Here is a 27076-nt window from a genome sequence, read left to right as displayed (position 1 = left end):
TTGCCTGCTAACATGAATTTCTTTTAACTAGGGAAATTGTGTCACTTCTCTTGCGTTCTGTGCAACAGAGTCAGGGTATATGCAGCAGTTTGGGCCACCTGGCTCGTTGCGAACTGTGTGAAGACTATTTCTTCCTAACAGACAGCCAACTTCGCCAAATGGGGATAATTTAACAAAAGCGCATTTGCGAAAAAAGCACAATCGTTGCACGAATATACCTAACCATAAACATTAATGCCTTTCTTAAATTCAATACAAAATCTTTTTTTTTTTTACCTGCATATTTAGTTCAAATAAATCCAGGTTAGCAGGCAATATTAAACTAGGGACATTGTGTCATTTCTCTTGCGTTCATTGCACGCAGAGTCAGGGTATATGCAACAGTTTGGGCCGCCTGGATCGTTGCAAACTAATTTGCCAGAATTTTACGTAATTATGACATAATATTGAAGGTTGTGCAATGTAACAGGAATATTTAGACTTATGGATGCCACCCGCTAGATAAAATACGGAACGGTTCCGTATTCACTGAAAGATTAAACGTTTTATTTTCGAAATGATCGTTTCAGGATTTGACCATATTAATGACCTAAGGCTCGTATTTCTGTGTATTATGTTATAATTAAGTCCATGATTTGATAGAGCAGTCTGACTGAGCAGTGGTAGGCAGCAGCAGGCTCGTAAGCATTGTGCTTCAAGCATTGATCGGTTTATGACTTCAAGCCTATCAACTCCCGAGATTAGGATGGTGTAACCAATGTGAAATAGCTAGCTAGTTAGCAGGGTGCGTGCTAATAGCGTTTCAATCGGTGACGTCACTCGCTGAGACCTTGAAGTAGTTGTTCCCCTTGCTCTGCAAGGGCGTGGCTTTTGTGGAGCGATGGGTAACAATGCTTTGAGGGTGGCTATTGCCAATGTGTTCCTGGTACGAGCCCAGGTAAGGTCGAGGAGAGGGACAGAAGCTATACTTTCACACCGGCAACACTAAAAATGCCTATAAGAACATCCAATAGTCAAAGGTATATGAAAAATAAATGGTAGAGAGAGAAATAGTCCTTTAATTCCTATAATAACTACAACCTAAAACTTCTTACCTGGGAATATTGAATATGTTTAATTATTTATTGCAAAGCAGGACAAGCTATACATACATACATACATACATACATACATACATACATACATACACAGCTCAAAAAAATAAAGGGAACACTTAAACAACACAATGTAACTCCAAGTCAATCACACTTCTGTGAAATCAAACTGTCCACTTAGGAAGCAACACTGATTGACAATAAATTTCACATGCTGTTGTGCAAATGGAATAAACAACAGGTGGAAATAGGCAATTAGCAAGACACCCCCAATAAAGGAGTGGTTCTACAGGTGGTGACCACAGACCACTTCTCAGTTCCTATGCTTCCTGGCTGATGTTTTGGTCACTTTTGAATGCTGGCGGTGCTTTCACTCTAGTGGTAGCATGAGACGGAGTCTACAACCCACACAAGTGACTCAGGTAGTGCAGCTCATCCAGGATGGCACATCAATGCGAGCTGTGGCAAGAAGGTTTGCTGTGTCTGTCAGCGTAGTGTCCAGAGGCGCTGCCAGGAGACAGGCATGGAGTCGCTACCAGGAGACAGGCCAGTACATCAGGAGACGTGGAGGAGGCCGTAGGAGGGCAACAACCCAGCAGCAGGACCGCTACCTCCACCTTTGTGCAAGGAGGAGCAGGAGGAGCACTGCCAGAGCCCTGCAAAATGACCTCCAGCAGGCCACAAATGTGCATGTGTCTGCTCAAACGGTCAGAAACAGACTCCATGAGGGTGGTATGAGGGCCCAACATCCACAGGTGGGGGTTGTGCTTACAGCCCAACACCGTGCAGGACGTTTGGCATTTGCCAGAGAACACCAAGATTGGCAAATTCGCCACTGGCGCCCTGTGCTCTTCACAGATGAAAGCAGGTTCACACTGAGCACGTGACAGACGTGACAGAGTCTGGAGACGCCGTGGAGAACGTTCTGCTGCCTGCAACATCCTCCAGCATGACCGGTTTGGCGGTGGGTCAGTCATGGTGTGGCATTTCTTTGGGGGGCCGCACAGCCCTCCATGTGCTCGCCAGAGGTAGCCTGACTGCCATTAGGTACCGAGATGAGATCCTCAGACCCCTTGTGAGACCATATGCTGGTGCGGTTGGCCCTGGGTTCCTCCTAATGCAAGACAATGCTAGACCTAATGTGGCTGGAGTGTGTCAGCAGTTCCTGCAAGAGGAAGGCATTGATGCTATGGACTGGCCCGCCCGTTCCCCAGACCTGAATCCAATTGAGCACATCTGGGATATCATGTCTCGCTCCATCCACCAACGCCACGTTGCACCACAGACTGTCCAGGAGTTGGCGGATGCTTTAGTCCAGGTCTGGGAGGAGATCCCTCAGGAGACCATCCGCCACCTCATCAGGAGCATGCCCAGGCGTTGTAGGGAGGTCATACAGGCACATGAAAGCCACACACACACTACTGAGCCTCATTTTGACTTGTTTTAAGGACATTACATCAAAGTTGGATCAGCCTGTAGTGTGGTTTTCCACTTTAATTTTGAGTGTGGCTCCAAATCCAGACCTCCATGGGTTGATAAATTTGATTTCCATTGATAATGTGATTTTGTTGTCAGCACATTCAACTATGTAAAGAAAAAAGTTTTTAATAAGAATATTTCATTCATATCTAGGATGTGTTATTTTAGTGTTCCCATATATATATATATATTTTTTGTATTTATTTATTTTTTTAAATATTTTATTTATAAAAATCGGCCAAATAATCGGTATCGGCGTTGAAAAATCATAATCGGTCGACCTCTAGTATGTTTGGCGGCATGAGTGAAGGAGGCTTTGTTGCTAAATGGGAAGCTGATCCTAGATTTAATTTTGGATTGGAGATGCTTAATGTGAGTCTGGAAGGAGAGTATACAGTCTAACCAGACACCTAGGTATTTGTAGTTGGCCACATATTCTAGGTCAGAACCGTCCAGAGTAGTGATGCTAGTCGGGTGGGGGCAGCAAATCGGTTGAAGAGCATGCACTTTGTTTTACTAGCATTTAAAAGCAGTTGGAGGCCACGGAAGTAGTGTTCTAAGATGTTGAAGCTCGTTTGGAGGTTTGTTATCAGTGTCCAAAGAAGGGCCAGATGTATACAGAATGGTGTCGTCAGCGTAGAGGTGGATCAGAGAATCACCAGCAGCAAGAGCAACATCATTGATATATACAGAGAAAAAGAGTCTTATTCTAAAATGGATTCAGTTGTTCCCCCACCTCAATTTACACACAATAGCCCATAATGACAAAGCAAATATAATTAACATATTTTTGCTAATTTAATAAAAAGACAAATATCACATTTACATACGTATTCACACCCTTTACTCAGTAGTACTTTGTTGACGCACCTTTGGCACCGATTACAGCCTTCTTGGGTATGACGCTACAAGCTTGACACCTGTATTTGGGTTTGAGTTTCTCCCATTCTTCTCTGCAGATCCTCTCAAGCTCTGTCAGGTTGGATAGGGAGTGTTGCTGCACAGCTATTTCCAGGTTTCTACAGAGATGTTAGATCGGGTTCAAGTCTGGGCTTTGGCTGGGCCACTCAAGGACATTCAGAGACTTGTCCCGCAGCCACTCCTGTCTTGGCTGTGTGCTTATGGTCGTTTTCCTGTTGGAAGGTGAACCTTCACCCCAGTCTGAGGTACGGAGTGCTCTGGAGCAAGTTTCCATCAAGGATCTCGCTGCACTTTGCTCCATTCATCTTTCCCTCGATCCTGACTAGTCTCCCAGTCCCTACCGCTGAAAAACATCCACAGAGCATGATTCTGCCACCACCATGCTTTACCAGAAGTGATGCTTGGATTTCAGGCCAAAGTGTCCCATCTTGGTCCAAAGTGTCCAGATCATCTTGTTTCTCATGGTCAGAGTCCATTAGGTGCAATTGGGCAAACTCAAAGCGGGCTGTCATGTGCCTTTTACTGAGTGGCGGCTTCCGTCCACTCTACCATAAAGGCCTGATTGGTGGAGTGCTGCAGAGATGCTAGTCCTTCTGGAGGGTTCTCCCATCTCCACAGAGGAACTCTGGAGCTCTGTCATAGTGACCATTGGGATCTTGGTCACCTCCCTGTCCAAGGCCCTTCTCCCCCGATTGCTCAGTTTGGCCAGCTCTAAGAGTCTTGGTGGTTCCAAACTTCTTCCATTTAAGAATGATGGAGGTCACTGTGTTCTTGGGGACCTTCAGTGCTGCAGAAATGTTTTGGCACCCTTCCCCAGATCTATGCCTCGACATAATCCTGTCTCTGAGCTCTACAGACAATTCCTTTGACCTCAAGGCTTGATTTTTGCTCTGACATACACTGTCAACTGTGGGACCTTATATAGACAGGCGTGTGCCTTTCCAAATCATGTCCAATCAATTTAATTTCCCACAGGTGGACTCCAGTAGAGTTGTAGCAACATCTCAAGGACAATCAATGGAAACAGGATGCACCGGAGCTCAATTTCAAGTCTCATAGCAAAGGGTCTGAATACTTGTAAATATTTTTTATAAAGTTGAAAAACTCTCAACCTGTTTTCGCTTGGTCATTATGGGGTATTGTGTTTAGAGTTGATGAGGAGTTTGAATAAGGCTGTAACATAACAAAATGTGGAGAAAGGGAAGGGGTCTGAATACTTTCCAAATGCACTGTATATAGGATGACCCTTGACTATAACACAGTATATACACATATGAAGTGGGTAAAACAGAATGTAAACGTTCCTGACTGATTCCGGGAATCTTCCAACTGGAATTTTGGGATCATCTGGGAATTTATTTTAAGTTCCCAGAATTTTGCAACCCTACTCAAGAGTGTGTTTTGTTAATGCCATCACATATACATTGTCAACATTCCTTGAGGTTAGTGTGTGCAGTACAGGCATTGACTTCAATAATCTATTATACCAGTGCAAAGAATGAGACAGGTCTACAATACTTTGTCATTTTGAATACTATTTCCTCTCACTTTTGAGTACTGATTAGTATGTAGAAGTCTGGAAGTGATCTAAAAACACTGCATTAGCATGTTCTCTCTTTACTAACTGTGCCGCATGTCACTATCAAGGTCTGTGATAGTGAACTATGAGTCACTCCAAAACACACGAGGGGGGAGCACTTGCTCTACAATTACTGATCGCCAAAGAGTGCTATTTACTTGGCAGGCCAGAGCATTGAAGCCCAGAACAAAAGCCATTCACCAGTTCTGGCATGCAGTGTTAAAAAGGTACTGTACAACTCAAGAGGAGAGCTTTTCAAAAATATGACTTGGCCTCTAGGACAGGACTCAGAACGGCAGGTCTTTCATATCTTTATCATGTTCTAAACTACTGGGCCAACTTATAATACTTATGTTTTGGTCCTTTTTTATTGAACGTATTGGATGTGTAAGCTTTATTTAACTAGGCAAGTCAGTTAAGAACAAATTCTTATTTACAGTGACGGATGTACGTACTAACAAAACAAAAAGCATGAGCTGAACTTACATTTTCAAATATCTCACTTGAGGTTTCTCCATCTTCAAAGTTAATGAAAAAAGCTAAACAATCACTAGCATGCAGAGGCCATAATGATCTAGTTATGGGAACCTGCTTACTCCACACAAAGGTGAAACACTACAGAGAGAGACTCACTTGAATAATTGCTCCCAAGCTAGCTGCTTCAAGGTTCACTGGTTTCTGCTGCTATGGCAGTTCACTGCTACGGAGTTTGATGGCATACGTTTTATAGGGCGCTGGGCCTGGTGTTGTCGGGTGATCTACTCTGAAGCCACATCGCCTTGTCAGCAATCTGGAATTCATTACGATGTCTTATCTTCCTGCAGCGTGGGCTGGGGGCAACTCCTCCACCCAGCCAGCCAGCGTGTAGGCTAAACACTCACATGTCAGCTATTTCAGTGGGCTGAGAGTAGTTCATTGGAAAGGAAATCCAGGGAAAGAGACTGGTGTGAAAAGAGATGTGGTCCCCATTGCTGTGAAAGTCTCAGTAAAAGCAGGCTGAATCTACACTCGAGTGAGTGAATTGACAGTGCCAGGCAGGGGTGCTGTAACTCAGGGGCTCCCAATCCCCCCCCCCCAGGGCCCCTTTTTCACATAGCCACTAGCTTGATATTGTTTCATTTGAGGGACCTAGGAAAACTGTTATTTTGAGGTTCCTTTCCTGCAATTCTACATAGATTGACAAGACATATTTTAGATATTAATTATTATTAAATTACGCAAGGAAAATAAAGTCTAGACCCAAATGTTATTCCATTACCAAATATGTTATGATAATTTACATGAACCCTAAATTTACAGAAAGTGAATAGATCAATTGATAGCAACAGAGTCACACATTCTATAAGATTACTTCCCAAGCAAAGTCCAATTTGACTTGTCGACTTTAGGTCGTAACTCTGCTTCTGACTGTCGTAGAGACCAACCAAATATATTGCATGTGTACCAGTGTCGTGTCTTCCTAGGGCATTTTACCTCTTGTTTCAAACTTAAAGCATTACGGATATATGCATAATTGTAGATCAGTATATAAACAATCGCAAATTGTAAAAATTAAAATGCATCAATACTGAACAAAAATAAATGCAACATGTTAAGTGTTGGTCCCATGAGCTGAAAAAAAAAAAGATCCCAGAAATGTACACCCCTGTTAGTGAGCATTTCTCCTTTGCCAAGATAATCCATCCACCAGGTGGCATATCAAGAAGCTACTTAAACAGCATGGACATTACAAAGGTGCACCTTGTGCTGGGGACAATAAAAGGCCACTAAAATGTGCAATTTTCTGACACAACAATGCCACGGATGTCAAGTTGAGGGAGTGTGCAATTGGCATACCGACTGCAGGAATGTCCACCAGAGCTGTTGCCAGACAATTAAATGTTCATTTCTCTACCATTTGTTGCCTCCAACATTGTTTTACAGAATTTGGCAGTATGTCCAACCGGCTTCACAACCGCAGCCCACATGTATGGCGCCGCGTGGGCAAGCGGTTTGCTGATGTCAACGTTGTGAGCAGAGTGCTCCATGGTGGCGGTGGGGTTATGGTATGGGCAGGCATAAGCTACAGACAACGAACCCAATCGCATTTTAATCGATGGCAATTTGAATGCACAAAAATACTGTGACGAGATCCTGAGGTCCAGGTATCTGTAACCAACAGATGGAAATCTGTATTCCCAGTCATGAGAAATCCATAGATTAGGTCCTAATGAATTTATTTAAAATGGACATATTTCCTCATTAACTGTAACTCAGTAAAATTGTTGCATGTTGCGTTTATATTTGTGTTCAGTGTGTGTGTGTGTGTATATACAGTGGGGCAATAAAAGTATTTAGTCAGCCACCAATTGTGCACATTCTCCCACTTAAAAAAATGAGGCCTGTAATTTTTATCATAGGTACACTTCAACTATGACAGACAAAATGAGGAAACAAAATACAGAAAATCACATTGTAGGGTTTTTAATGAATTTATTTGCAAATTATGGTGGAAAATAAGTATTTGGTCAATAACAAAAGTTTCTCAATAGTTTGTTATATACCCTTTGTTGGCAATGACAGAGGTCAAATGTTTTCTGTAAGTCTTCACAAGGTTTTCACACACTGTTGCTGGTATTTTGGCCCATTCCTCCATGCAGATCTCCTCTAGAGCAGTGATGATTTGGGACTGTTGCTGGGCAACACAGACTTTCAACTCCCTCCAAAGATTTTCTATGGGGTGGAGATCTGGAGACTGGCTAGGCCACTCCAGGACCTTGCAAATGCTTCTTACGAAGCCACTCCTTCGTTGCCCGGGAGGTGTGTTTGGGATCAGTCATGCTGGAAGACCCAGCCACGTTTCATCTTCAATGCCCCTGCTTATGGAAGGAGGTTCACTCAAAATCTCACGATACATGGCCCCATTCATTCTTTCCTTTACGTGGATCAGTCATCCTGGTCCCTTTGCAGAGAAACAGCCCCAAAGCATGATGTTTCCACCCCCGTGCTTCACAGTAGGTATGGTGTTCTTTGGATGCAACTCAGCATTCTTTGTCCTCCAAACACGACGAGTTGAGTTTTTACCAAAAAGTTATATTTTGGTTTTATCTGACCATATGACATTCTCCCAATCTTCTTCTGGATCATCCAAATGCTCTCTAGCAAACTTCAGACGGGCCTGGACATGTACTGGCTTAAGCAGGGGGACACGTCTGGCACTGCAGGATTTGAGTCCCTGGCGGTGTAGTGTGTTACTGATGGTAGGCTGTGTTACTTTGGTCTCAGCTCTCTGCAGGTCATTCCCTAGGTCCCCCCATGTGGTTCTGGGATTTTTGCTCACCGTTTTTTATGATAATTTTGACCCCACGGGGTGAGATCTTGCGTGGAGCCCCAGATAGAGGGAGATTATCAGTGGTCTTGTATGTCTTCTATTTCCTAATAATTGCTCCCACAGTTGATTTCTTCAAACCAAGCTGCTTACCTATTGCAGATTCCGTCTTCCCAGCCTGGTGCAGGTCTACAATTTTGTTTCTGGTGTCCTTTGACAGCTCTTTGGTCTTGACCATAGAGGTGTTTGGAGTGTGACTGTTTGAGGTTGTGGACAGGTGTCTTTTATACTGATAACAAGTTCAAACAGGTGCCATTAATACAGGTAACGAGTGGAGGACAGAGGAGCCTCTTAAAGAAGAAGTTACAGGTTTGTGAGAGCCAGAAATCTTGCTTGTTTGTAGGTGACCAAATACTTATTTTCCACCATAATTTGAAAATAAATTCATTAAAATCCTACAATGTGATTTTCTGGAATTTATTTTCTCATTTTGTCTGTCATAGTTGAAGTGTACCTATGATGAAAATTACAGGCCTCTCATCTTGGGAGAGAACTTGCACAATTGGTGGCTGACTAAATACTTTTTTGCCCCACTGTATATATATAAAAAATATATTCAAATCAAATCAAGGAAGACCCCCACAAAATGTTGTTGCCCCACTAGGTTGGAAACCCCTGCTGTAACCTATAGACCTAATGTATTATACTAACAACATCTGACTGGAGGGGGGCTTTGACCACGAGAGATGACATCATAATGGTTAGTCCCTCTGACGCCTGGCAGTTTACAGTGGGCCAGTGGGGTCTGCACTCTTAAGGCTCATCCCTCTTAGAACAGGCTGTAAATTGGAAAGGGGGGTCTCCCTAACTCCTCCACATCTAATCTCAGAGCTGCAGGGCCCTTCGCAATGCCTGTCTTGAGCAGCGTATGTTATATGAGGGGATTTGCCAACCTTCCTCCTCCAAAAAGGTACAAATGAAAACCATCAGAGAGAAAAAATAATGTATTAGCCTAAGAACAACTCAGGAGAGTGTAGGCTGGGCTATATAGTTGGACAGGCTGCCATCCACAATGATTTTACAGACTTTGTTGACAGGGTCTGTTTCATTGTGCTTTCAGTCAGGACAAAGTGCAGCACATCCCCACGCCCTCAAAGGCTGAAACATTAACTCACGTAGCTGCCTGACACCTCAGGGCTAAAGAAAATCTGTAAATCACCCCTAACATACTGCAGTACAAAGCTGTGAAGGGCTTCACTGGCCAGTCTGAATAGAATACAATCACCATCAACTCTGAAGCTTGCTGAAAGGTGGGCTTGAAAAAAAAAAATTGGTCCTAGAGTTTTTGAGAGTACAAAGATGGGACTTTAACGTAGAAACAAACAGCCATTTTCAGCATTAAATATCACGGTGTGCATTCACACCATACAATTCCTTACAGAGCAGAACACAAAGCCTTGTGTTCAGATAATGGCCAGGGGCCTCTAGGGGACCCAAGCTGGGGAAAACGCCCCACAGGTTCAGCAATATAACCAGCTCGTCCACTCTGACAGACAGGACAATATTTACTGATTACCTCAGCCCTCTCCAACTGACAACTAAAATAACAAACCGTATCACTAGGCCAAGCCTTAAAGTGCTTAATACTGCCACAAAAACATATTAGTCCTAGTTCTATATAACATTGAGGGAGAAGATGAATGATTGCTATCTTGTGCAGCCAACAACAATCTAACCCAAGACATAGTTCAGTGTACTGAACTAGATGCGGGGAAAGGAAATGAAATAGCCAGGACACAAACTCAACAGAAAGCAATTGAGGTCAGGTTTTCCAGAGTAGAGCCTATAGCATTTGGCTACTGAGCAATGGAGATTGAAAACAATAAAACACGTCCCATTTAACATGCAATCAGAACTGAGCAGGAAAACTGCATCTAGAAGCATCACTGTGTATGTTCTACAGATGCTTTCATCAACAGGGAATACATAAAACAGGGACCATATAAAACAGAGTAAAGCATGTAAAGCAAATTCCAGCTCAACGCCAAAAGAACAACATCAAGGAAATCATCAGCTACTAAGGGAACACCAAGATAAAACTCCAAATCGGAACCAACGTAATTAACCATTAAATGACCACTGCGACCCTCCCTGCCTGGGTTGTCCACTGAGCTTCGACCCAACACCACAGGTCTCAAACATGTGGGTCAAACTACATAGAAGCATCGATTATGGGGTAAATAACAAATGCGTAGATTGCTTACGGTAATACGACTGTAGACTGCTTAATTAATTAAGAAACTTGAAGCTTACACAAAAACGTGTTGGAAATGCGACTGAGTGAAAAGCCTGTACAAGTTTAAGCAATTTTATTACAATTGTCTTTAACAAAAGACGCATGCAGATCATAATTTCACACACAATTGACTGTATTCTAATAATATTATTTATTTATCGATTTGAGTTGACATGAGTGAATCCTTACTTTGTGTAGTCTCCTTTGGCCTCCTGGGAAAAAAATAGCACCCTTATTAGTGGGAATGATGATACAACAAGTAGCCTGGAGGACTTCAACATCAATAGGCCTATGTCATTGCAAGTCTTGAATGTTCCTTGGGACCACGGGAACACTTTTTAATCTCACTCCGTGTTGAATAGCATTACAGCAAAACATAATTGCACGCTAAAGAACTAAAATCATAGTAAACGATTTCAATATTAAAGTAAAAACGTAACTACTACACATCTCTCAAAATAAAAGTTCCGAAACCCTAACCTTTTTTGTAACAAGCGTGCATGCATGCAGTGTAGATTCAAATCGCTGATGAATGACAACTCCACAAACTACAAAAATACATTTACCTGCAAGGCGTAAGCAGCTAATTTGAAAACGTTTTCACTCTCCACTTCGATGATCTCCTGCCGTGGGGGGGAAAAAAGGAAATTGCAATATTATAGGGTGGAAAAACAAGTGTACCACATTCGAACAGTAGCACTTGATTTGAGGCAAATCTCATTACCAGCCGTACCTCTGCCCCACAGTTACCGACTGAACCATTGTCACTGAAAAGTGGGTGCGCGTGTTTAAGGTTGAGTCGGAATATTAGAAGAGTTTTTCATATTCTTCATCCACGCTCGAAACGAATTATTGTTACGTTTATCATAACATAGAACGAACGTGCATACATTAGTTACAAAAAACCAGTATAATCCCAGTTCTTTATAATTTCAACCCCCTTATCAAAATGGTACATTCTGAGAGCAGGTTCACGTTCCTCCAGTGACAAGGGGAAAAAAAGTTACTCCTGGCAACGTTGGATTACTATCCACAAAATGCACGTATCCCATGACGTATTTATAGTGTGTATGATATCAAATGGATTTATGTTAAATTCAATACAGGGTTATGAATTGGCAGTGTGCGTGAAATTTTTAGGTCACTCGATGGAGGACACGGTGGGGCTGTTGTTTAGCTTGCTAGTACCCTCTAAAGAAGAAAGGCAGACAGTCTTACATCTTGAGCAACCTGTCTCCGTGGCGTGGAGATGATCAAGGGCGCGTAAATACATGGGTAGCCTCCCAGATACCAAAACATGTACCCCCTATCACATCTGAGCTATTGGGAAAGGGATCCATCGTTTCCTCTTAAGTAATTCAGCAACTGTAGGTGATAAACAAATGCAAATGGCTGTTGGCTACTCAGACATACTGAGATATATATATATACATATACACACACACACACAGAACAAAAATATAAATGCTACATGTAAAGTGTCCCATGTTTCATGAGCTGAAATAAAAGATCCCAGCAATGTTCCATACGCACAAAAAAGCTAATTTCTCTCAAATGCACAAATTTGTTTACATCCATGTTAATGATCATTTCTCCTTTGCCAAGATAATCCACCTGACAGGTGTTGCATATCAATTGGCTGATTAAACAGCAGGATCATTACTCAAGTGCACCTTGTGCTGGGAACAATAAAAGGCCACTCTAAAATGTGCAGTTTTGTCACACAGCACGATGCTGCACATGTCTCAAGTTGAGGGAGCGTGCATTTGGCATGCTGACTGCAGGAATATTTAGCTGTTGCCAAATAATTGAATGTTAATTTCTCTACCATCAGCCGCCTCCAACATATTTTTAAAGAATTTGTCAGTACGTCCAACCGGCCTCACAACCGCAGACCACGTGTAACCACCACAGCCCAGGAACTCCACATCTGGTTTATTAACCTTCGGGATCGTCTGAGACCAGCCACCCGGACAGCTGATGAAATTGAGGTGTATTTCTGTATGTAATAAAGCCCTTTTGTGGGGAAGAACTAATTCTGATTGGCTGGGCCTGGCTCCCAAGTGTGTGTGCCTTTGCCCTCCCAGGCCACCCCAAGGCTGCACCCCTGCCCAGTCATGTGAAATCAATAGATTAGGGCTTAATGAATTTATTTCAATTTACTGATTTCCTTACATGAAATATAACTCAGTGAAATTGTTGCTTTTATATTTTCGTTCAGTATAATTCTGTTAAGTTTCAAGTTTTATTAGTCGTATGTACGGGATACGCAGGGTATACATCGTCCAACGAAATGCTTACCTTCTCGACAATGCAACAACAATAAGAAAACAAAAGATACGAATACGAACATAAAGTAAATGGCAGTAGAATTGACTAATACATTTTAGCATATGTATAATACAGGACGAGGAGATCATGCAAGACAGTACGAGTGCTATTGATGATCATTATTCAATGCATCTGCCAAAATCAAATTGCAATAAAAAAAATTAAAAAAGCAATTGATGGTCAAAGGTCAGCTTTCCAATGTCAGACTAATAAGGGAAGTCAACAGTGGGTGCAGCACTCAACCCTTTACAATCACTGGTAGATAACACTACTTTATTTTACAATTCTCACATGTGTGTGTGTGACCATGTGATGTATGTGTGTCTGTATGTGTACATTATGAAATGTTAGACCTGTTCCTCCAGCTGCATTATCCAATGATTTCCTCCTCTTGGTTATCTAATAGGTTTACAGCAACACAGCTCAGAAATTGATTTCTTCTAGTCTGGCTGAGCTGTGTGTGGCATGGGAAATATGCACAGGCCTCAGAGAGAAGAGGCAGTGAATCAGGATATTGTTCTTTTCCATGTTTGTACAGTGCAGTGTTTCCAAATAGAAAGCCCTAAGTCAAATGATATTTTGAAGGATTAGGGAACTATTTGGTACTCTTGGAGAAAGCCTGAAAGCCATCATTGTGTTGAAGAATTTTGCATTAGAGTAGCCTACATAAAACAAAAGCAGGGAAGTCTCTGTGAAGTCAGCAAGTCAAGTGAAGAACTCAAGTATCTCTGTAGAAGAACTACTATAAAGACTGTTTTTGAACGAGCTTAAAATAATTGATAGTAATGAGAGTGGAGAGTGTCCAGTCAAACAGCTAGTCCTTACTGTCTTCTGAAAATAATGTGTAGACATAAGAATTCTCTGGCCACCTACTGTGTTTCTGGCCCACATGATTGTTGTTTTAAGATATTGATGTCTGGAGCCAACTTTCAGTTCCAGCAGCCAGTCATCCTATCAACTAGAATTCCACAACAGGAACCTTTGGCTTGTAATTACATTTGTGGGATTATATTTTCACTTCTCAAAATGATCACAGGTCGTACAATTGGTTTATGTCTGAGCATGCAGTGGAACAGGGTAAGCACAATATGTGCATTGGCATGGAAATTGAAGGACAGGCTATGGAGGGCTGACTCGTGGTAAGCTCAATAAAATCATATTGAGTGACAAATGTAAGAAAAGTAGCTACATCCACTTACATTAAAGACTGACGATTTGGCATTTAGGAAAAACAGCTCTACTGTTGTATTCTCTTTCAAGAATGTTATCTTCTCAATATAAAACCTGCAAAACACAAATAGACATGATGTAATTAAATTAAGTGCTTGAATTAGGTGTAAGGGTAATGCTCCTGGTTGCCTACCCCAATTTCAGAACTCGTTCATATTGCAGAATATTACATTAGCGCCATCTACTGGACATGACTAGCTACATGTGGTCAGGGTTACAAGTACCTCTTATCAACACTGGGGGAATGAACAATGTCGTAGATCTTTGAGCCTGGGCAACATTTATAGATACCTACTTTTTCTTCCTCAATGGATTTTCAAATAAACCACATATAGCCTAATTTGCAAAGAGGAAGGGTAAGTCAATGGATTTAAGAGCATGTAAGACACACTGTCAAAGCCTCAGCCTGATGATAGATGTGGTACACTATAGGGTAGCTGGCTGGTACAGTACGGTGGTCCATACTGTAGGCTACCAGCTGAGAGAGAGAGAAAGCGAGAGAGAGAGAGAGAGAGAGAGAGAGAGATCCCTCACCTGACCAGGAATTTGAGCTCCACTGGACCAGTCTTTTTAGTGAAGTCATGATCCAGGACCCTGCGATCCAGCTGGAGCCAGTTACTCTGACCACTTGGGAAGGATACAAGCAGATTTATAGGGTTATAGGCAGAATACGTGATCATCAACACGACTACTCTGTTAGAACTCATGTTACTTACAAGAGATGCTATCTATTTAACTGTGCGGTCAACTGCTAGACTAATACAAAGTTCTCTCTTAAGTTGCATCATTTCAACTTGTGTCATGGAGATGCAATCAGCAGCATGGAAAAAGAGCTAGACTGGTTTGCACCCATGTACAGTATTTTATATCTGACACCAACATATTGGACATATGTCAGTGAACTAGAATGTAGCTAGGAATTGTACATACGTGTCATCGATGAAGAATAGTCCAAAATACTCCTTCTCCTTCAGGTTAAAGTGTGAGGACACCAAATCTAACAAATCCCGGGACAAGAGCTTTGGCTAGGAAAATGAAACCAGGTAGAGTACAAATGAACACAAACACATGACGTTTCCACACTAGAGAATAACGACAATTCAAAGCACAGAGGTTGAGTTTGTGTAGAGGGTGCGTACCTACCTGGACCAGCAGCTCCAGCTTCCTGTCGTCCAGGAGGTGCACCTGGCATAGCCGGCCCTCCGTCATCTGTGGGAAGGGAACAGACATGATGAGATCCCCAGACAGCATGGTGACACTTTCACGACACCCAGCACAGCGGCTACTACACCCTCACTCTAGCACCACCATCTAATTCCTGGTGTCTCCATGCACTGCTGAGACCCAACCGGCGGCACGGCAGCTGTACACCCTACATCCATGACCTTCCTCTGCACCACTCTCATTAACATGAACCAAATCTAATGATCCAAGCCTTTCCTCCCATGTAAGACAAGAAAATGAATCATCTACGGTATAGCTGTTGAATAGATGAATGGATTCCTTTTCCATTGTCCAAATGGATGTTAGTGTTCGGGTGCTGTCGGCACATTTTACAGGTGTGTGTGTGTGTGCTTGCCGTATATTATTCCATGTCCTTGGGTGAGATGAGTGTGTGGCGGTGTTTGGCGTGAACGGCACGTAGTGGGCATTCAAACTACGGTTGGTGATATTGTTGGTGATATTATAAGACACATAATGTGCTTTCCTTATTCTGTTACTTCTGAGAGTGTGTAGAGGATTAAGGACATTTGTTTCCAACACAGTTGTAAGAAACAAGAAACACTGAATGGTCAGGTAAACCTGAGACAAACAAAGAATGGCCATGTAAGAGGTCTGCGAAAGTTGCAGGGAAACCAGGGAAAGATGCTGCACAGGATTCGTGTCAATGTTGACTCTCAAGGCTGCCTGACACTCAGGAATGTGGCAAAGACGACAACATTTTTTTCTGTGACAAGTTGGAGTGAAAAACATGTGGCTCCCAACTGGCTTGGCTGGCCTGGCTGGCCTGGCCTCTGTGGTGGAAAGTGACTGTCACGTTAGGGACCAGTGACCACAGGGTGGGAATAGACGTTCTGGGCTGATGTTAACTACAGTCTACCAGAACATATTGTTCCCTTCACCACAACAGAGCTGATTTTAAACTGTTATACAGGCTACGTTTTTGCTTTGGTTTTGAATACATAAAACCTCATTGAAATATACTCACTTGTGAACATGTCTGGACCAAGCGTTTTAATTACTGTCACGCAAACACAACATTATGTAAACTCCCCTTTTTCTAAACTCAAAGTGTAGTTTTTAGGCATTTCAAAAACAAAGTTGAATCATTATATCCCTTGAGAATTCAAGCCCTTTTCCGATTGGTTCAATAGCCCACCTATACAGCAAAGAACAAAAACACAATCATGGATTACTGGATGACGATCAAATTCTTAGAGTTGTTGTAACACAGAAGAAACTATAGGGCCGGTCTGCATAGAACATTGTGTGCTTTCTGTGTAATCCATCTTAATATAGAGAATTATTGTAGCTGTTAATTACACAAGCTCCATTGTCTGTGCAGGGATTAGTCACTATAGTAACCCTTTAAGGGATTATGCGGTTGTCCAGTGCATGATCCACACCACATTATATTTATCAATGTTGCATTGTTACGGACAAATGACATCAAAACATAAAAACAAAGAGGCCAGTATCTTCATGGTCTAAAATGTGTTAGTCTTCTAACATTGTTTAACAGGATAAAGTGGAATAACAGTGGTACTCATTTAATTACGCCCCCTGATTTTCTGCTCCTCGCTTGTGCCCTTCTCTTGCCCCCTAAAGCCCCGTCTACCTACCCTCACACCACCACCTATTTTAAATTTGCCTTAGCAACTACTGAGCTACTGCTCAGTCTGAACCCTATCTCCAAAGAATTACGCTACAGCTCACTGCACAACCAATTTCAGAAAGACAGAGAGACTCATAAAACATTTAAACAGACGCCTAAAATACCCTTAGACTATAAAGATGTACAATGTGCTGTGGATCGACAATGTTTTTTTCACTCATTTATTTTTTCCTAGTAGCATGGCAGTAAAATAAGAATTGTTGGTGACTATCTATCCTAACAATTTTTTTACTTTAAGTAACTAAGTTAAGAATCACTAAGGATGGAACCCCCCTCCCCACGCTTGCAGAAGGCTAGAGGCCATGGCTTTAGAGAGGTTGACCCGCAGGATTAAAGGAAGGTCATGTGATGTGTAATAACCATGACACAGAGGTCATCCCCTTGACAGCCTGTCACTGGGGTGGGGCGTTCCAGCCATGGCCTCTTCACACGACCTCCAGACACTGACCTACATGGGCTTAGCTCCAGCCCTGCAGCGTTAGCCCCCGCCTGTAATTCACTGCAATAAGCCCCACATATTCTCACTCATTACCATCTCCTGTCACCATCCATCTTCACTGATAATGATCTACAAATATGAATCATGCCATTTGGTTTAGTAATACTTCATGAAGGCCAACCTTTCCCAATTTGACATATCTGAATTATTGACATTTTTGAACATTTTCAAGATTTAACAGACATGTACATAGAGTTATAGAGGATGTGTCATGTGTGCACACGCAAGATCCCATTCAGGTGCTCCAGCAAAAAAACAGCATTTCAAAGTGCTTCGCTTCTATCTGGGAGATCAAAAGACTGGCCATGCTGCTTCCTGATGACTTCCACATGTGCCATGAGACCCCTGTAAACCTGTCTCTGGGACTCAGTCCTCACAGGTACAAACTGCAAACTTTCACCCAATAGACAACATGAACTGGACACTAACCAGTCCAAGGCAATCTATCAAAAACAGCATATCATTCTGAAAGTGAAATTGAAATGTAGTTCCCCTTTGGACATACTCCGTTATCTCCACAACGTGATGGTTATTCTATAGACCCCAGACAACTCCTGACAGATATGCCCATTTACAGAAAGCAAGATATCAACAAGACAAGTCAAATTAGAATAGAGCAGACATGATCTTGCTCCAGGCACCAGTACCTCCCAGTTAGCAGCTGGCACCGTAACTGTCAACAGAGCAGTCAATAAAAGCCACATTGATTTGAGCAGCATGTATAGTACAAAATTTCCCCTGGAGTAAAGGGATTGATTAGTAATGCAGTTTCAGCGTACCTGATAGAAGTCCCTGAGCTGCCACCATGTCTGTAGGAAGTGGCGGGCTGGCATGAGCCCCTGAGAGGACCACCTTCTGAGGGTCTGCTCCGCCAAGTTCCAAACAACCTGGCTGCTTGAGGCCAGCAGCTCCTCCACTCTAGACATGAAGCTCACAGCCATAGCTGCCCCGTCACCGCTCACTCACTCACTCACTCACTCACTCACTCACTCACTCACTCACTCACTCACTCACTCACTCACTCACTCCCAGAGATCAAGGTTCCCGGTGCCCAGCACAGCCTTTCTCTACTGATCCTAGTTTGTAGAACGTCTGTGATGCTTGAGAGATTCCTGGCCCAAGAGAATGTACGCTGCTGCGTTGAACACGGTGTCTAGATGCTGTTGTGAATGTCAATACCCTGGAGGAACGTCAGTAGTAGTCTACTACTACACACACGCTTTACTATGTCTCCCTGCTGATGTAATCTGTGTGAGTCACAGCTCTGGGCTAGAGAGGCTGGAGTTGTAGAGCTGGAGTGGAGTGTCCCAGCCTCACGCTATGGGTCCTGGTCCAAGACATAGCCTCACACTCACAGGACGAAGAGGAGAGGGAGGGCAGGACAAAGCCACAGAGAACCAGCCTAAAGAAGCTTGGTCTGCTTACCACATAAACACACTTTACACACACATACTGAACACACACACACAGACTGACGGACAGCTCAATCCCTCCATCTCTGCCTCATAAACATTCTATTTTCTTTGACTAGCAGGATCGGTTTTTTTTCTTGAGGTTTCCTACTGTGTTGTTAACTTAGATTGGGAATCTCTGATGCCCGGTCTTTAGGCACACAGTGTACTGTAGTTGTTCACTTATTATCAGGGATATTAAATTAATATCTCATATCACATTAGATATTGTTATAGATTTGAGTGATTCAGGATGGTTTCTGAAGGTCATACATGTTCTCTGTAAAGTACTCCGGGTGCAGTTTCCTGAAGAGAGCAGCTGTCTCCACCCATTATATTCCACAGGAAGACTCAAAATAACCTGTGTGATTTGGACCAGCAGAGGCAGTACAGCAGAAACACTATTGCTAAAACTGTCTTCCTTTGGAAAATGTCAAATGTTGGAAATTGACAATAAACCGAATGTAATGGCTATAGCTTAGGAAAAGTGGTTTCCATAGATTTGCTTTTTATTTCAAACATTGACAATTGACATACTGTGGGGGAAAAAAAATACTAATTATTTAATTTAATTTAGAATAAGCATTTTTACATTCCTTTTAGCAAAGAAGGATCTTCATATTTTCCCAAAGAACCACACACCATTCTGACAGAAACTGAAGAAAACAAGTGAAAAGAGAGAAAAATGTGCTCTCGGCTATAGAGTCCCAATTATATAAGTCTATAGTTCAGTCGGAAGATGTGTCTCATCTGGAAACAATATCCTGCTGTTTATTTGAGTGATCCGAGTCTCCTAGAACACAAAAGATTCTGCAGTCAAAATGTACAACAGGACATGTTGCAAAGCCCTCTGAACAACATCCGAGTGATCATCCGAAACAAAGTTGAGTGAATACTCATAACAGTCCTGATTACTGTTGGGGTAAAAATCAATGCTAAACCATTGGCTACATCATAAAAATGGGCTAATCAAATGTTCCCAAGCAGCACTGTCCACAGAACATTAGCAGCTGAAGGATTGTGACTAGCATGATGACGTCGCAGTTTCAGAAGTGTAAATGGTCATCTGTCGAAAATCTCTCTCTCATCATCTGTGCCATCTGCCCATTGTTCTGACTGGAAGGACATGGATGATTCTTTAAATCTTATAGTTATAGTATAGTTTTCTAGTGCGGTAAAGACAAATACTTATTTAACTAAACAAACAATCACACACGCAAACACATTTACCATTTTGTAATAATGCATCTGCTACAGATAAAAGCACAGTGTATGGCACTGCAGTGTAGCTTTAACATCTAGCTCCATTATGAAAATACCTTCAGGAGGAATTTAATTATTCCATCTCGACGACAAAATTACAAAAAAAACTTTCTGGTTAATATTTCAAATTGTATATTCAAAACATGGGTTTGATAAAAAAGAGTGGCCTGAGTTCGCTAGATAAAGCAAGAATGCAATGTAAAACCGGTGCAGGACCTATAGATGACATACTACTTTAAACAGAGTAAAGTGTCATTCCGTCTGGTCCAGAGACTTGGACCAGGCAGTATCCAGATGATTCCCTCCACAGTGAGAGGGGAAAGGTCTGTTTGCTCCTAGAAAACATATGGCTGTGCAGGGGCTGTCTTCCATAGAGAGACAAAATAACAGCCAAGCCAAGCCAAAGCACACACACACACACACACACACACACACAATGCCTGCAGGTGCCTGCTATTCACAGCTGATGTCCATGTGTGATTTTTATCCAGTCGGCAGCTATGCGGTAGAGGTAGGGGTGAGACCAAAACAAGAAACTGTCTGTGAATTCAGAGGAAAGTAAGAACCGTATACCTCTCATTGGGAGTAACCACTCTTTATCCATTCCTAAATTCATCCATGCCCATGTCTTAAGAGGAGATTCTATTCAGCTTTATAAATGGATGCCTCAGTCCAGTTTGACATTTCCCCCTCACACTAGACTCGCTTTGCCAATCTTATAGTGCACTGTAAGGGAATGAGACTACCCCCCACACAAAATCCACATTTTCAGTTCAACTGGGCCTTTTGAAGAATGGTGGTGGTGATACAACGCAGAGGAGCCGTATTATCTGCCACACTGATCTGGGAAACCTTACATATTTCCCTATAGTCCCCGATGAAAGAAAGTATGGATCTATCTTTCCTCTCGCACTGTGAGTGGACAGCTCCAGCTGTCCCCCTCACGCTCATTCACCCATATGTCTCCATAATGACAGACCCACTGGAGAGGCTGGTACCACTGACTGCAGCATGACCTCACACTCTGGCCCGCTCTTCACTCTGTCACTCTCATAAACACATCACTGACAAGCCCCCTCCAAGTCATAAATGCTCCACAGAGGAATCAATTTATTTCAGTGCTAATTATTGTCCTCATGACTTCAAGAGTGTGCTTTACCACCAATTGTGTTTTTTCTCTTCTAACAACCAGAATACAATCTATTGTTGTGTGGAGAATCAGGGAACTGCTGCCTTGTTGAACATACTGCAGTTTCCAGAAATCACCAGTAGGCGGAGTAATATCACACTACTAGACTAGACTCCACTACTGAATAAGTGTAAGGCAGTTGTCTACATTTGTCATTTTGTTCTAGCCCACAGTGTTAGTGCTGGGCTGAAACAAAAGCCTGCACATCCTGTTGCGCTCCAGAACAGGCGTTGGAGATCCCTGATCTAGTGTAGCCTTTTACACCCATACCTGTATACGGGTTGAAAATAGCACTGATAAATGCCTAAATTGGAATACAGTAGCTATACAGTAACATACTTAACATGACAGCAGACCTCAGGCTCTTGATTTTATTAATTTATTGCCACTGGGGCCTGCCAGTGTAACTGCTAAACAGCTTGCTGACTTTAAGCTGTACTGCATGATTGTAGCGGGTTAACTAATGTGTTAGTTCTAGTAGCTATGTTGACTATGACATTAGCTAATATGGTAACAACGATTTAGGCTGTGTGTAGCAGTTGTGATATGAATGTTTGGCTCTGAAAGGTTTTTTCGCCTGGTCACAGACAGCTAATGTGTTGTGCACTGCAGTGCACAAGCGAAGGGAAAAGGTTAGAGGAAGGGAGCATGTAGATGTGAGAAGGAATTATATAATGAGCAAAGGGATGATGCTGCTTGTATGTGGCTGCTATGAAAGTGAATCGTGTTTGCGTGTGATCAGGGACATATTAATTCTGCCGATTGTGTTGAAAAACGTTTCTTAAAACGGAAGCAAACAGAACGAAACGGGAATCAACATACATGAATTTGTCCAATAGAAACTCTTGTTTGCAACTGTTGGACTAATGATTACACCCTAGGTCAGCTAGATGCAGACAAGAGTGTGCAAGGCGTTACTGAATGTGTCACTGTCACCTTGATTACTCCCAATTTTTCTCTCGACCTTTGCACCTACATTGTAAACTTTAATTAAAAAGCTAGTATTGTAGCAACCTCATGATGGGTACAGGGAAAATTGGAGCATAATGTAGTAGCCTAAACCTATGGATGTTACATTGAGCTGGGTGAATGGAATATGAATGACAGTCATCCGATATGCTGTAATAGAAATAAGGCTCATACATTTATTTTTCTTAAAACGGCACTGACCCCCACTGGATAAGATAGTGTAAAAAAATTAATTTGAACAATTTATCTGTACCATATGTTTGTTAGCTAGCTAGCCAGACAGTTTTAGAGGAATGATTTTATACATTTTTCAAATTCACTGCCAATATTCCATTAAAACAATGCAGACAAGAAAACAGCTTTCCAATAAAACAAATATATATACACACACATACAGCCTTCGGAAAGTATTCAGACCCCTTTACTTTTTCCATATTGTTATAAAATTGATTAAATAAAACCATTTCATCAGCAATCGACACACAATACCCCCCATAATGACAAAGCAAAAACAGGATTTTAGAAATGTTTGCAAATGTATTAAAAAGTAAAAACTAAAATACCTTATTTACATACAGTACCAGTCAAAAGTTTGGACACACCTACTCATTCAAGGGTTTTTTCTTTATTTTTACTATTGTATACATTGTAGAATAACAGAGAAGACATCAACACCATGAAAAAAACACATGGAATCATGTAGTAACCAAAAAAAGTGTTCAATCAAAATATACTTTAGATTTTAGATTCTACAAAGTAGCCACCCTTTGCCTTGATGATAGCTTAGCACACTCTTGGCATTCTCTCAACCAGCTTCATGAGGTAGTCACCTGGAATGCATTTCAATTAAGAGGTGTGCCTTGTTAAAAGTTCATTTTCTTTCCTTGTTAGTATGTTTGAGCCAATCAGTTGTGTTGTGACAAGGTAGGGGTGGGTATACAGAAGATAGCCCTATTCGGTAAAAGACCAAGTCCATATTATGGCAAGAACAGCTCAAATAAGCAAAGCGAAATAACAGTCCATCATTACTTTAAGACACGAAGGTCAGTCAACTCGGGACATTTCAAGAACTTTGAAATTGTCTTCAAGTGCAGTCGCAAGAACCACCAAGCTCTATGATGAATGTATAATTTATTTATTTAACACTTTCTTGGTTACTGCATGATTCCATATGTGTTATTTCATAGTTTAAATGTCTTCACTATTATTCTACAATGTAGAAAATAGTAAAAAATAAAGAAAAACTTTTTTATGAGTAGGTGTACAAACTTTGGACTGGTACTGTATGTAATTAGACCCTTTGCTATGAGACTCGAAATTGAGCTCAGGTGCATCATGTTTCCATTGATCATCCTTGAGCTGTTTCTACAACTTGATTGGAGTCCACCGGTTGTAAATTCAGTTGATTGGACATGATTTGTGAAGGCACACACCTGTCTATATAAGTTCCCACAGTTAACAGTGCATGTCAGGGCAAAAACCAAGCCATGAGGTCGAAGGAATTGTCTGTAGAGCTCCAAGACAGGATTGTGTCGAGGCACAGATCTGGGGAAGGGTACCAAAAGATTTCTGCAGCATTGAAGGTCCCCAAGAACACAGTGGCCTCCATCATTCTTAAATGGAAGAAGTTTGGAACCACCAAGACTCTTCCTAGAGCTGGCCGCCCAGCCAAACTGAGCAATCGGGAGAGAAGGGCCTTGGTCAGGGAGGTGACCAAGAACCCGATGGCCACTCTGACAGAGCTCTAGAGTTCCTCGGTGGAGATGGGAGAAGCTTCCAGAAGGACAACCATCTCTGCAGCACTCCACCAATCAGGCCTTTATGGTAGAGTTGCCAGACGGTAGCCACTCTCAGTAAAAAGGCACATGACAGGCCACTTGGAGTTTGCCAAATTGCACCTAAAGACTTTCAGACCATGAGAAACAAGATTCTCTGATCTGATGAAACCAAGATAGAACTCTTTGGCCTGAATGCCAAGAGTCATGTTGGGAGGAAACCTGGCACCATCCCTACGGTGAAGCATGGTGGTGGCAGCATCATGCTGTGGGGATGTTTTTCATCAGCAGGGACTGGGAGACGAGTCAGGATCGAATCAAAGATAAACGGAGCAAAGTACAGAGATACTTTCCAAAGGCACTGTGTATGTACAGTGGGGAGAACAAGTATTTGATACACTGCCGATTTTGCAGATTTTCCCACTTACAAACTTTTCCCACTTTCCCACTTGTAAAATCTGGATTATTGCTCTACTGCCTTTAATTCCAATTAGACTGGTTTGGATTTCTTCCTGACCAATATGGCTGCCATTTTCACCCCATTCTGGAACTTTGAGGGTTGATGACACAGCTCCTCTAGTAATTTAATATGATCTCTATGGTACTAAGTAGCAGCAACAAACCCAAACCAACCCATGGCATTAGCAAAACATGTCACAGTCGGTTGCATAGTGTATCGTCGTCACCAGCCTGAATCTAATCCAATCTGGAGCCAGTCAGTCTACATCTGTAAAGCACAGCATTAGCTTCCAAACTAGACGGTTATTTCTCAAGATCTATTTTTAATTGAGGGATGATGACAATCATTGACCCTGTTTTTCTTTAAGACAAAGTGCACAGTTGGATCCCTGGTCATGAACAGATGCTGGGACCTACCAGAAGGAGCAAAGAGGGGTATCATAACATGTCAGGCAATGTGATTGCAATGGTTTAGTGACCTCCAAATATAATTTAATTCACTTTTCACACTTGTCAGACAAGCTCAGAATAAGTATCATGCGACACAAATACCCCTGTGACACCACCTCCGTTGCTGCCAGTGTCTCCCTTGACTCCTGTGAAAAGGACACGCCATCATGAGACCTCTGACAGTGACCCGAGTCACTGCCCTGATGACAGACAGCTTCATTAACAATGGTGTGTTATGTGAAAAGTTGTTTGAAAGTTACCCGGTTTGATGAACTAGTAGATTAATTAACCAGCCAAGCAGATACAAGTAGTAGAGTCATTTTGGTTGTGAAGTGCATTATCAAAAAGCTTTGTTCTTTCTTGATAACAAAATGCAATTCACCACTTGGCTGTCTACTGTATCACCTTGTCACAGGCCCTAATAGTCAACACCACCTCATAAGTTGAGGAAGTATATTGTTTATGAGGACTCCCTGCTGCAGTTGTTTGAGAGATGTCCAGTTTGCAGCTGAACATGCAACATAGAGAAGACCAGCTGTGAGGATTCCTATAAAAGGAACAGAGAGGACACTTGAATCAGGTTGGTGACATTTGACCTGGTCAAAGGTCAAAACCATTTAGAGTTTTTTCCCAATTCACCTTCATAACCTAGCCTGGTGGAACCAGCCTGATCACTGTGTTGACCATTCTATTTCACTGATCTACACTGCGATGGCCATCAATGGGGCTCTTGCAAAGACCTTGTCAGATATCACCTATCCTAACTGCCATTGGTAATTGATGTTCACAAATGCATCTATGGAGCCAGCACTTGGAGACTTGCAAGATGTGATGGAGTCTGACCGACACAGGCTTGATACTGACCTGGCACTCTGCATTAAAATCTTAATACACAAAACTTTTACTTGTATCGTCTTTTTTTAAATTATTGAATTGAATGCTATCATTCAATAGTTGGTGGGAGAAACTCTGTGTATTCTGCCATAGGATCAGGGAACTCCGGTTGTATATGGGACACCACAAAGGAAGGTATGACCACTGACATGTTTGCTAAGGTAGCCCCATTACCACCAGACAAAATGCCAATAGGCGCAGTAACTGACTTGCCTAGTTAAATAAAGGTTAATTTTAAAAAAAGTACTACATTTTAAAGTTAGCAAAAACATTTAGTTTAAAATATCTACATAAACTCAGCAATTGCATTCTCATATTACTCTGGAGGCTACTAACCTATTCAAAGCGTCCTCTGGCATCTCACCATGCATCTGCCTGTAGTTATTGAACACAGCCTGCAAGAGGTTTGTTTGTTGTAATTGAGTGTGGCGAAACAGCTGCGGGCAAGGTTCTGACACCCCTTATCAAACCACACCCCCAAGCCAACTCACATTTGGCTTCTGTCATGGCCGCCAGCATTTCAGGAGGAGCAAGCCAAAAAAACGAGGCCAAATCAGTGGATGATTTTTCCCTTTTAAGGAGTACACAATAGTCTTGAGTGTTACCTGACAATTATTCACATAGCGTTTTCATCTGACTAGCAAGTGCTTTGAGGAGACGATTACACACCTCAGGCGTGCTCTGGCTCTGGTACTGCGGCAGCGGATGTCTGTTTCAATTTAGATACCTCTCAGTCCAATTCCATAACTTATCAGTATTAATACGCTTGGGTCTATAGGGAACACAATGAGGGCATGACATTGCTGCCGTGATCATCAAGCATCTGTGTCCCCTAGCTAATTTCATTAGGATGGCAATTACCACGTACTGTAAGCGCTCCGTTAATTGTCTAAAAGAGGATGGCCTCCCACAGCAGTAGACATACAACTTCAGCACAGGGCAACAGCTGCTGACACACAGCTACAGCTGACAGGCCACAGCCCCATTCCACATA

The 27076-nt window shown here is 42.2% G+C and overlaps 1 protein-coding gene across 6 annotated transcripts in view; it reads right to left on the bottom strand.

Annotated features, from left to right (window-relative positions):
• frmd4ba (FERM domain containing 4Ba) overlaps positions 1-27076 on the bottom strand; it is a 63707-nt gene that overhangs the window by 21765 nt on the left and 14866 nt on the right. For 5 of the 6 annotated variants that reach the window (XR_006083724.1, XM_024426838.2, XM_024426839.2 and 2 more), the window contains exons 1-7: positions 18412-18588; positions 15381-15446; positions 15168-15262; positions 14772-14864; positions 14207-14291; positions 11243-11299; positions 10866-10888 (exon numbers count right to left, since the gene is read on the bottom strand). Coding sequence is in view for 5 of the 6 variants with exons in the window: in XM_024426838.2 (XP_024282606.2) it covers positions 10866-10888; positions 11243-11299; positions 14207-14291; positions 14772-14864; positions 15168-15262; positions 15381-15446; positions 18412-18573 (581 nt within the window). In the remaining variant the exon portion in view is untranslated. Of the gene's footprint in view, positions 1-10865; positions 10889-11242; positions 11300-14206; positions 14292-14771; positions 14865-15167; positions 15263-15380; positions 15447-18411; positions 18589-27076 lie in introns of those variants that run through there. The other variant, XM_024426842.2, reaches the window with a different exon arrangement.

Source organism: Oncorhynchus tshawytscha, linkage group LG07 (assembly GCF_018296145.1).
Source record: "Oncorhynchus tshawytscha isolate Ot180627B linkage group LG07, Otsh_v2.0, whole genome shotgun sequence".
NCBI classification, from domain to species: domain Eukaryota; kingdom Metazoa; phylum Chordata; class Actinopteri; order Salmoniformes; family Salmonidae; genus Oncorhynchus; species Oncorhynchus tshawytscha.
Note: the sequence above shows the minus strand (reverse complement) of the source record. Positions and strands in the feature narration are given on the sequence as shown.